The 12,672-nt window shown below is 41.9% G+C and overlaps 1 protein-coding gene across 7 annotated transcripts in view; it reads left to right on the forward strand.

Moving 5' to 3' along the window:
* The first annotated feature begins 1,221 nt into the window (after positions 1-1,221).
* The window catches only part of MAP7D3 (MAP7 domain containing 3), a 163,617-nt gene continuing 152,166 nt past the window's right edge, over positions 1,222-12,672 (forward strand). For 6 of the 7 annotated variants that reach the window (XM_048863928.2, XM_048863932.2, XM_048863934.2 and 3 more), the window contains exon 1: positions 1,222-1,243. In XM_048863928.2, coding sequence (XP_048719885.2) covers positions 1,240-1,243 — 4 coding nt within the window. In that variant the 5' untranslated portion in view covers positions 1,222-1,239. The remainder of the gene's footprint in view (positions 1,244-12,672) is intronic. The other variant, XM_048863931.2, reaches the window with a different exon arrangement.

Genomic DNA, 12,672 nt, shown 5'->3' on the forward strand with positions numbered 1-12,672 from the left:
AGTAATACAGCAAAAATATTGAATGGACATTCATTTTGTAGAAGAAACTCTCATTTGTTAAAATGGGAGTTGCTGAAAGTGGGGGATGGAGACACATGCCAGATGCTTCAAAGTGTGGGAGGATTCACCAAGTCAAAAGTACTTTCAAGAGCCAGGCTGTGAAAAACACTCCGTGAAATGGGCCTCACTCCCATAGATTCCTTCCCAATGACGTTCATGACATGAATCTTGTTGCCTGCCATAACCTGCTGCTATATGCTTTATATGTGACTTTTGAACCAAGCAAGAGTAATTTGTTTCCTTTTGTACTGAGAATTGTAGACATCATGCAGTCAAAACAGTTCCTACAGTGTATGTAACCGGAATGGCAATGGAGAATAGTGAGTTTACAATTTGGTTCAGTCTGACTTGTTTTATTTAGAAATAGGACAAGCTGCATGAAATCTACAACATCCAAATTTCCTTCTTATAGAAGTAACATTTTTACTACCAGAGAGGGCTCTTGCATCTATATTTGAGGTGAGTAATGATGACCTCTAGGGACCAGTTAGTTTAATCACAGGTGTGTATTTGTGTTTATATTGCACATACCAAAGGGAAATGGACCACGTGTTTCCCCCAGGCAGGTTCTCCTATGGCAGGGTGAGGAAATTCTGCTAGTGTCTGCTACATAGTTTATTCAGAATTCCCCAATCACTTTGCTTTTTGTTGCAACCATTTTCAATCCTTCATTTGTACACTGTCTGTTTTGATAAAGGTTTTTGGGCCAGGAACTTTGTTAAAGTACTTAACACACTTTTGGTGTTATGTAAATAATAGATGATAATGCTGGTACATTTTTAGATTAAGAGAGTTTAATTAGTGACACTTTCAGGGAAACTGAACAACATTAGTTGCTGTTGGCAGGTAACTAACATTACCATACAACCCAATACAACAGCTAATGCAGTAATATTCATTAGGGAGAATTGTAAAGATGCAATGAAAGCTAAGAGGCAATGACAATTGCTGTAAAATGAATTTGTACTGAGTGTGCAGTTGGACTTCAGTTTCTTTTTTAACTTAAAACTTACTTTTATTTGCTTTCTTTATTAGTATGACTTCCAGCAAAATACAATTTGCTCTCTAAAAGCTAATTTGGAACTAAGAGGTCTCCCACAAGTCCAGTGATGACTTGGTGTAGTGCTGTCAATGTCTTCTGGAGATGATTCATGGAGTACTTACCAGCAACACTCCAAAATGGGTAAGATGGTTACAATAACAGATTGTGTAATTCATATCTCTGTGTTTCACTTCACACCCTGATGTATTCCAACCACCGAGTCCATCTGTACAATACAGAAAGGAATTTTTAACCAGTTAGTCATATCCAGTAATTTATAGCTCTGAAAAATGAAAGAGGTGTGATTATGAGCTCAAGGTAGTACAGATAGCAGGGTCAGCTAACAGCTCACATGGGTGAGATTTCACACAAGAACACGTTTTGAATTACTGTCAGAGATTAGAATCTCTAAACTTGTACAGATGAAACTTGGGGAATGAAGAAATATTTCTAGTACTACATATTTATATATATAGAGAGAGAGAGGTTGGCTAGATTACATCTAAGGAGGTGGGGACATGGTAAATATTTGAAAGGTGGGGAGGAACAGTTTAGGTCAGGGGAGTCAAACATTCTGCTTGGAGACCAGATCTCTCCTGGTGTGACTTATTTATAACCTATTTATGTGGCTGGTATCACATATTCAGATTCTGCAGAATCTAAACTCTCAGTTAAAAGAAGAAGAAATTTCTGTCATTGGTGAGAGCACAGAAAACCTTCCAAACGTGAGCTGATTGTAAATTAGTACACTGTTGTCTTCCTGAATCTGCAGAAAGTGTGGGCCAAATTCCACGCTCAGCTACACTAGAATGACACCATTAACTTAATGGAGTAACTCTGAGAAGAATGTTAATCTTTCATTGCAAAACCATGATATGTAAAGCTTGAATCATGTATTTTAGGGAGAAAGAAGTGATCTCCCAGGAACTCCCAATTTCCGCTTTATTTGCCCCCCCCCCCTTTCAAAGGCTTTATTTTGGACCAGCCTACCCTTCCAGATAGAGATGAATGGCTAAAGGGGCTCACTGGAGACTGACATAAAGCGTTCTGAAGCGTTTTGGAGCTCTTTTAGTATTGTTTGTAGTCCAACGTTATATCTACACTAGCACTTTTGTTGGTAACTTTTGTTGGTCAGGGGTGTGAAAAAAACCCACCCCCTGACTGACAAAATATTCACTGACAAAAGGGCCAGTGTGAACAACGGAGGGAGAGCACCTACAGCCACTCGTTGGGAGGAAAGCTCTCTCCTGCCGGCATAGCCAGCTACGTAAGAGACCTTACAGTGGCACAGGTCCGTAGTGTTGACGTACCTAGGGTGACCAGATAGCAACTGTGAAAAAACGGGACAGGGGTGGGGGGGGGTAAAAGGTGCTTATATAAGAAAGTCTGCAAAAATGGAACTGTCTCTTTAAAAATGGGACAGCTGGTCACCCTAGACATAGCCTAACTCTAATTTTTTGTTAAATCCATCCTACACACTCAGTAGATTTAAGAGCATTGACAGTGATTTTCTGCCATTTCTAACCAGGAGATCAGCTAGCCCTTCCTGTGAGCATTTCATTGTTTTGGGGAGGGAAGTACTTTTGTTACTGGGAACTGTTTTATCTTACCAGAAAGTGTTAGTTATTCTGCTAGTCCACATTAAAAGCAGAACACAAATGAGATGGGCCAACCCCAATTCCTGGATCCTGTCACCCATAAATTCTGAGAACTTTCAGATTTGAATCCGGATCCAAATTCAATGACTGGCCCCTTTATTTATAATGGGCCAAACCAAAACCTTGGATCCAGACACTCCTGCAAATTCAGAATCCCAATCCGAATTTGAGCCCACCCCAGCTCTGATTCTCCACTGACCCTAGTACTATACCTGTGTAGCTACGTTGCAGTCAATGGAGTTACTCCTGATTTGCACCAGTGTAAACGAGTGCAGAATTAGCCCCAACCTGCATACTCAGCAACCTTCAGGTAGCATTTTCAATAAGGATAACTTGTCCAACCCCATTCCTGTTAATGAGCTAGAGATATGAACAGCACCTCCTTATGCTAACCATACTCCACTGAATTAGTCCTGTTCAGTTGCATGTCCAGGTGAAGATGATTATAATAATACTCTGTGTGTCTAAAGCACTTTCTAGCCGAATATCTTATTGCTCCTTAACAACCATTAATAAATACTGTCTCACAACACCACTGTGAGGGAGGAAATTGTTATCTCCATTTACAAGTGGATGAGTGTCAGAATCAGGAACAGAAAACCCAGGTCTGTTGGTCTTATGCATTTATAATACAGTGATTACTATCATATCTATATCCTGACTCCCAATCTTGTGCCTAGCCTGCCCATAGGGGGTTTATTATTCATATCTGCTAATCAAACCTACTTATTAAACAGTTGAAACTTAAATTAATCAAATCAGTGTTACTCTTAAGTAAATTCAGTTTTAGATTTACTTTTACTCTGCTTTTAGCTTAGTTTTACTCTTCACCATTTGTGTTGATGCCTCATTACAAGTACTGCTATATGACCATCCCTCAGAAATAACACTGACTATATTGGTTGTCATAGAATGGCTGGCCCTTTGAGGGAAGATGGAACCCAGCCCATCTGTGACAAGCATAACCTGCCTCCCCAGGTGCAGAAAATTGGTAACTGATAAAGGAGAGGATTGAATAAAAAGAGTCCAGAAAAGGCAGATGCCTGTCACAGTCCCTAGGGAAGGGAGTTACTGAAAGAAACTGCTGGGGAAAAGAAGTCTATGAGCCACAGTCCCAGGAAGAAGGACTGTGACATCCTAGATTTGAGTGGTGAGTTATGGATTGGGGAGGCCCCGAACATAAAGCCACAGTCCCAGGAAGGTGGACTGTGCAACCCTCACCCTGAGGGGTGAGCAGAAATGAATGTTTGTGGATGCTAAATTATACTAAATAAGTTAGACCCTAGAAGAGGAGGAACTATTGTTTCAAAGAGCTTGGCTGTGACTGAATTATTCTTGGGGCACTCAGAGAAATTGAGGCAGGGTGCCTGTGGGCCACCCCAGGCCGTGCGGGGGAGACTTGGGATGGCATGTGCACAATGGTGTAGACTTCAGTAAGAAGCACCTATCCTGGATGCACTTGACCTGAACTACAGACATCAGTGTTTGTAACGGCACATTAGGTAGCCAAGGGCATCATCAGGATGGTGATGGCTAAAATATGGCAACCTTGTAAATAGTACTTACTGTTCTTTGTAAAGTCCCAAAACACACAGTGCATTGTAGCATTGTTCTGAAAGAAAGGAAAGTGAGTGCTGTGACATTGCTGCACACTCCCTTTAATGTTTGCTCTTTAACTCTGACTATATGAGAAGTGATCAATCCTAATTTGTTTTCCACTCTAAGGGGCAAAAACTGGGTTTGGCAAAGACTTCTGCAGAGGTTGTTTGGTTCAAAAACAGCTACATGGCCAGTTGGAGAACAAGCTTCCGCCATGTTGCCCTCTCAATGTGTCTCAAGTCTGACCTAAGTAGCCCATCTAGAAATAAAAGTGGAGTTCAGTCTGTTCTCATTCACACCTGGGTCTCTGCTGAGACCATAAGCAAGGTTCCCAAATGTGCTGCTGGTTTTTGGGATGTGCACTCCTGTCCACTGAGAGCTGGACTTAAGAATATCAGCAATCTCACATGTGCCATCAAAAAGCTCTCAGGTGGTAACAACTTTTACTGCCTACCTGGGCTAGATTAGAAGGGGCATCCTAGAGATCAGTGGTTTTCCCATTACCACTTTCCTAGATCATCCCAACCTCCCATCAGTATGTTTATCTTATTCCGTAAGAGTTGGGCTATGTCTACACTATGGACCTTACAGCGGCACAACAGCACCTGGACCAGTAGACCATCTTGGTCACACATTTGCTGTGAAACCTTTTAGGCAAGTCACCTAGCTATTCTGTGTCTCAGCTTCCCATCTGTCAAGTGAGGAGGATGATACCCACCCACCCTAGGGAAGTCCATGGAGAGGTATGAATGGAAAGCGCAATATAAGTATTACATAATATTACCAAAGCTTTGTGCAGGAGGAGGGGGTGAATTTCACCCTAAATGTTAATATGCAGTATTTCTAGGTAGCACCTGAAGGCTGTAAGAAGAAACAAAGTGCTTTCCTCTGCCTTTCTGCCCTTACAGTACTCCAAAAAGTTGTTTCTGATTAATACGATCTGCAATAAAAAGCAGGCTCCTCTCTGAAACTCTGTATGTTTTCATGTACTCTTTGTAACAAAAGGACACAACTAAATTTTAGCCAAGGGCCTACTGATTGAAAAGTGCAGTCAGTATACCGTGGGCCACTTCTGCAGATCAAGTCATATTTCTGCATGCCATCACCCAGACTGGGTGTAGCATTTTTGTGTTTATGTTGCTGTCTCTTTGCACTAAGTGCTGAATTATAGTTTCTTAATCTTAATTAATAGGCGGGGGGAGAAATCAACTTGTGTTGGTTTCCCTGAGATCAAGGGAAAAGAGTGAGTGCCCCTTACTGCCAGCTAGAGATTTGGTAAGGGAATGCATGCTTAGGTAACTTGTGTGAATTAGACAGACCGCCTGAAATCCATTTGAACTGTTCATCTTGCTGTTGCCCTGCAGCATGCAAAGATTAGTTCAGTAGGAGGAATGTTTCAAGTGGACAACAAGACAGGAAATCCTATTTTAAGGATGAACAGAGATTAAATTGAATTTAATTGAAAAGGCTTGTGATTAAATAAAAAAGCTATACTTTATTTGGTTTTATATGCTGTAGAAGAATATTCACTGGCTCACTGAGGTTGTGAATTGATACATTTTCAATGCTGGCACTCACAACATCGGTGTTCAACACTTCATTCCTGCGACTGCTATCCTGTAATGGAAATGTACAGAAAATAAGAGTTCAGGTTATTCAGGCTACTAGGATTCCAACTGTTTGCTGTCTGATTTGTTTGAAAACTGTGTTTATTAGAATCAATGAGAGGACACCTGGGAATACCTGATTTAATTCAGATTCCCGCTATTTATTTAGGAAATGTAGTTAGTGGGAAATTCAGAGACAAACTCTCTTCTAATTAGCTAAAGTGAAACATAGCTGCAACCATATTGACTGGACCAGAAGAGTTTCACAACCATTTCCCTACAACAAGGTAGTCTGTGGCATATCACTTAAAATGTTAGACATGAAGCCCAAAAGATTGAGAACCCTTCAAGCCAGAGACAATGCCTTCTTGTATGTGCAGAAGCAACACTTTGTACACTGAGTGCTACCATAATATAAATTGAAATAATATCCAGGCTTTCTAGTGTGCCCATCTTTATAGTATCTGGAGTGCAACAAAATTCCAAAAAGTAACAGAACAGTCTGCAAGACTGCATATCATTGTTGCTGTTATTTTTAAGGATAATTTGACAGGTATTATGCATGTTCTGTAAGAAACAGTAAATTTATACTGAAGGAGAGAGATTAGGTTGTGTTCTGATTATTTTGTGAAATAAAAGAGTTGGGATAACGCCAAATAGGCAAGATGAAAATTACTCAAATCTCTGTAGACAATGATCAGAGAAGCCTAGAAACACAGAAGGCCAGTTGGGCCATCCAGTATGCTCCCCACAGATGCAAGGTTGTACCTTACCCCACATTTATTATTACATGGTCCACTCTAGTTTTAATTGTGCCCAGCAATGCAGCTTCCTCTAGCTAATAGATAACTCTGCCAGGATCCTTTCCCTGCACAGTTTAGGAGAAGCAGTTTATCTAAATACTATTAGGCTAGTGTTCGCTAATGACAATATTTACCACAAAGAGCGACGTTTTCCAAAAAAATTAAACTGAATCTTTGAATGATATTCTGGATCTAAAGATTGGATCCCCAAGTAGCTCCTCCGTAATCTTGGCAAAAACACAGCAGCCCAGGCCTTTTTAAAAGGTTCTTCACGTATATCAATCTGTATGAAAGAGATAAAATGCTCAGAGATATGTCTGCCTCAGGCCTAATTCCTAGGCACTAGCTCCTTGGGGCGGAATTTCCCTTTCAATTTGTTTTCTTTGTGAATGTTTTATTCCGTCTGGAAAAAAGTGTCCCTGCAATCAAAGATAAAGGTGAATGGCTGTTTCCTTCCTGTACCCCACCCAATAGTGGGATTGGGTCAATAACAGACATAAGATGGGAATGTTTTACAAATACAGGGCCATCATGATGGGGTATTTAAACCTCCCATTGGTTATCCCGGATTAACAGAATCCTGAGCCTAATTAGGCTGCTGGCTGGTACCTGGAGGGGTGATAGGCGTAATTGATCAAACCCAGCTGGGTCTTCATAAAGGAAGGAGCATAGGGCAGTAGGACAAGGGCAAGACCCAGGAGACAGGTAGCTGGCTGTCTTGTAGGTTAAAGGCTGAAAGAAACAAGAAACTAGAACTGGAGGGTCCAAAGCTAGAACGGAGGCTTGGGCCAGACATAAGTTTTCCTGAAAGCAGTGATGCCAAAGGTTGTTTGGACTGAAATATGAGGGGCAATCGAGAAGAGCTCTGTAGGTATTCCATGGGCATGAGAAAATGGCATTTTGTGGAAGATGTGGGAGTGGGTCAAGCTCCTGGGGTTGACCCTTTCACAAGGGCAGGAGCTCGACCTCTTGGGAGCAACCTTGGAAGGTGTTGCTTGTTACAAAGAGCCCAGGAAGGGGCTGGGGGAAAGGCCTGAGGAAAGACACTTGGTGGGAAGGAGTCCAGAGAGGCAACAGCAGGAAGTCTGATGAGACAGACTTTGGTTGTTTGTCCAAGGTCCCTGGACTGTAACCCAGTGTAGAGGATGGGCCTGTGTTCCCCTGCCACTTACTGGGAAGGTGGTGTGAAGCCTCTCAATGGAAGGAGGATAAAAAGATAATTCAGAGTCCAGAGAGAGGGTTGGAAGAACCAATGGGTCCACTTGACACAAGGTCCTGGAATTATTTGTTGGACTTACTTTGTTACCCTGAAATGTTTGGAATGAAAGCATGACCTGGCTGAGTTGTGAGAAGAGGTGGAACAACACAGGTCTGGAGTGACCACCAGCAGTGGGTGGTAAAGATGGAGATTCTGCTGTGCCAAGAGGGGGGCATGCCTGTGGTGAGCGAACACTTCAACAACCATATACTCTTAACTATGCAGGAGCAGGGAGCACAAATGCAGCAGTTCCAGGCAAAATAGGTCACCAGTGCTATGCAGGAACATGTGGCTCAAGATCAGTCTGTCACTCTGTAAAATGATGGGTGGTTTCACCAGCCAGGAAGGAACTCCAAGCATTAGTTCTGATAAGACCTCTTCATTGGGGGCTTGTTTTATTATCCACAAAACAAAAGCAAGCTAACTGAAAATCACTCAGCATTAATCGTCAGAAGTGTTCCCTGCTCCAGCCAGCCATGGAAGTATACACCCTTCTCCTTGGTTTCCCTTCCTCTTATACTCTGCACCAAACAGCTGTGACCAGCTGGGAGCCTCTTAACTCTTTACAGGCTGTAATAGCACTTTTACCTTGTCACGTGCTTCCTTACAGGCAGTTAATGATAGATCTCAAAGGGTTTATGGTTTGAGTACATATAAGGCTTATCTGAACTATCCTCTTTGCTCCACTTTTCTAACACAATTTCTGGCATTTCTGGTTCTGTCTCTGACTGTAAGTGAAGTAACTTTTCCAGGCACTTCAGAACCTCAAATTTTGTGAGTATGATTCTACAAAGAGTGAAGATTCTGATGCACATAAGGTTTTAGGGTGGGGCAGTTAGTGCTTGAGATCTAAAGATGAAAAGTGCTATACAGTACAAGAGCTAGGCACTGTTTATTATTTTTCCCCAGGCCAATTTGCCCATCACTGTCATGGACTGGAAACAAAACACAAAGGAGGAAAAAATTATTTTTTAAGAGATAATTAAAAAATTAGGCGGGACAATGGGAGGTGTTTGGATGTGAATATGGATTCAGTTTAGGCTGTAGTTTAGGGTTCATGTAGAGCCAGGGCTGGTTTTGTGTTTGGATTCTTTGGTATTGAAATCTTGAAAGGCATTTTTGTGGTACGTTTTTTGTCTTCCCACTGCCCTCCAAAAGGACACAAATGTCATGATCAACTGATTAAATAAGATCCCTGCAACTTTGAACTGTGGAAATATTGTTCTTGTAGAAGTTCTGACCTATCTCGACTGGAACCGTTAAACCCAACTCTCCCAGTACAGAACCATCCTAGGACCAAAGCCAAAGGGCAGACTTCGAATTTGAACTGAAAAGGGATCAGACTGGATATTCAGCTGTAATAGATATAGTAGATAAAACTGAACTATTTCTCTAGCCATTACATCATATTAAGGAAAAGAGGTTTGAGGGGGATGGTGGAGAGAATGGGATTGTGGCAAGAACTCTAAACCAGCACTTTCTTTGGTCAATTCACAGAAATATGGGCTAGAGCCTCAGTATGTGTTGATTTAAATAATTAAGCCAAATTCCTAGTTGAGGATTGGTGTCTGATTGCAGGTAGGTTTATTCATGTCTCTTCATTCCATCATGCAAGGTCATGAGCTAAAGCTTTCATCTCACCGTGGGATCAATGCCTTTCTCATATGAGGTAACACCAAAGGCTGCTCCTTGGAAACCACTGGGATCTGGACATATCAGAGCCAAAGCCAGTACAGCCAATACTATTGATTCATTTCTCCCAGTATAAGGCATCTTGAAACCTCTCTCTTCAGTAGTCCTTAACTTTCTTTATAAAGTGTAACAAGAAAAAGACATCTTGAAAGGTTTCTATTACCATGATATTTCTGATTATCAGAAGTATTGACTAAACACTCTGTTCTGTCCCCTGGATGACTGTGTGGCAGGCATGAACGTTCAATGGAAAACAGGACCAAAACCTGCTGTTTCCATTCAGGCAAAATTCCCATTGAAATCCAGTGGTAGCTTTGCCTGAATAAGGATTGTAGGCTCAGACCTACTATCCACAGCATCACCCTATTATAGCATTGTATTGGCAATGTTTATGGTTATTAAAGAAAATAAAGCCAACTCCATTTCTCATTTGGAAGACCTGAGGTCAAAGTACATGTCATTTATCTTCCTAGCCTTGGTAGAGATTTGTCAACCAGTAGGAGGCTGTAGAGTGGGAAAATGTATGCTAAGACTGCAATGGTTGTGGATGGAAACCTTAATAAGACTTCTTGATCTGGCCCTGATTTCCAAGTTGCCATTGGATGAGAAGCTGCTTGATGTATACTTTGTCAGGACAAGTGAATGAGGATCCACAATAGGATTCCTTCAGATTATAGACTGCCCAGAGCTGTGAAGCCTTTGAACTTCACCAAAACATCTCAAGCCAAGATTTCAGTCCAGGGCCATCTCTGGGTTACAGGGTGATTTGGTCAGTCTTAAAGTTTTGTTCCCCATGTAGGTACTTATAATGAGCTCTTCAATCTAGCAGACAAAGGCATAATGAGATCCAATGTCTGGAAGTTGAAGCTACACAAGTTCTGCTTAGAAATAAGGTTGGATTGGGTTTTTTTAAACCATTAGGGTAACTAACCTTTGAAAAAGAAATGCTCAAAGCTACTCTGAATAGGACTTCCCTGAATTAATTCCTGTGGCCTGTTATATAGGAGGTCAAACTAGATTATCACAATGGTCCTACCTGGCTTTATAATCTGTATCTGTTAACGTAATACAGATTCTTATAGATCCCCTTAGAAGCAGGTGCTTCTGAGGATTTATCACAATAATCCTCTCCTTAAAGCCAGAAGGATCAATGTGTCCCTGCTATGGACTCTCTATGTTCTTTAAATAACAAGGTTGTAACTTCTTAAATTCTTCAAAACTCAAATAGTTCTAAAATAACAGATTGGGGGGAGGGAGGTTCTGCCCCCTAGATAACTTCTAAATTATTATCTCTGCTTGGTAGTGTGGTGGCACCTAGACTCCCCAGTCAGGATCAGGGCCCCAGGGAACACCTGTAACAGACAACGGTCCCTGCCCCGACAAGCTCACACTCTACCGAGGAGTTCAGTACAAAGTTTTCACCAGTATTTCTCTTTTTTTGTAATTGAGAAACACATTTTTAAAAAGCGGGGGTGGTTCTGTACTGCCAGCAGGCATACCGCCCACACTGCAGCGAGAGACTCTCTTGTGAGAGAATATTGCCAAGAGGCTCATGATGACACTGAGAAGTGTCATCTGGCATATTATTTAAACTATTTTTGGCATATTTTTTGCCTGTTTAGAAAGACCACACACACGCTTGCCCAGCTCTTTGCAGTAGGCAATTTTATACACTTCCTCCAAGAGACAGACATATGGACTGACTTTAAATTGAAAGCTTCATTTTGCTTGGAAACTCTTTCAAAAATGTTGATGAAAGCAAAACATCATGTGAAACTGAGAAACTTGCAAACTATGGCAGTCTGCAAAGTCAGAGCTGGAGAGAGAACTTTTTAAGTAACTGTATCTAGTGCTGATGACTGACATGATCATTTACCAGCCTTGGCAAGGGGCACTTTCAATTGACACAGGCAAACACTTCCAAAATAAGTGTCTGAAGTTAGGTTCCCCCAGCCCCACATTTCAGGTCTCAGTTAAGAAAAGTTATTTTTTTCAAAAGTACTGAGCGACGTGGACTTCAGTGGGGGGAGCTGCTGCCTGCCCAGCACTCTTGAAAATCCCACCACTTATTTAGGAGCCTAAATACAGAGTTGGGAACCTAACATAAGGCACTTATGTATGAAAATCTTAGTCACAATAATATAGTAGAGATGGCAGGAGTGGTTCTCTTTGCCCCCAAGTGGGAGAGTGTCCATCCGTCTGTCTCTCTCTGCCCCCGATCAGTAGTTATACACAGTGGAACAGCTTCAAATGCAGAGACTGAGGGAGACCCACATCTGAGTATCCCACGGTTCAGGGGTTAGAGTACCCTCCTGGGAGGTGTCTGTTCAAATCCTTTCAGCCCCTTAGGCAGAGGGGGGAATTGAACCTGGGTGTCCCACCTCCCAGGGGAGTATGCCAACCACTGGGCTAAAAGACATAAAGTGGTCAGCAACCACATCACTGCCTCCTCTGGCCAGATCTTGAATGGTAGGTGGTTCTGAGCACCCCTACTGGATTGGGCCTACCAGGAAAAATAGATGCACCTCCATCTATCTTCCCCCAGGTTATGGCTCTCACTGGGGCTTAGGCAGGAGATGTGTCTGGACACCAAGAATGCAGGGCACATGACCAGAGGCAGAAACATAGGCATTTGGGGAACTCTTACAGCAAATATCTAGGCACTAAGTAAGTTAATTGGCAGCTGCGCAGGGGGGTTGTAGATCACAGTGGTGCCTACAATAGGACTTAAGTGCCTAACAAATTTATTTGAGCATAAGCTTTCGTGAGATGCATCTGTTGAAGTGAGCTGTAGCTCACGAAAGCTTATGCTCAAATAAATGTTAGTCTCTAAGGTGCCACAAGTACTCTTCTTTTTGCAGATACAGACTGACACGGCTGCTACTCTGAAACCCATTGTTTAAAGAAGCTATTCCTTAGTGATTTCTTTAACTTCTGTACAAGTGATTTAGTA

The sequence above is a fragment of the Caretta caretta genome, chromosome 9 (genome assembly GCF_965140235.1).
Source record: "Caretta caretta isolate rCarCar2 chromosome 9, rCarCar1.hap1, whole genome shotgun sequence".
Taxonomy (NCBI): domain Eukaryota; kingdom Metazoa; phylum Chordata; order Testudines; family Cheloniidae; genus Caretta; species Caretta caretta.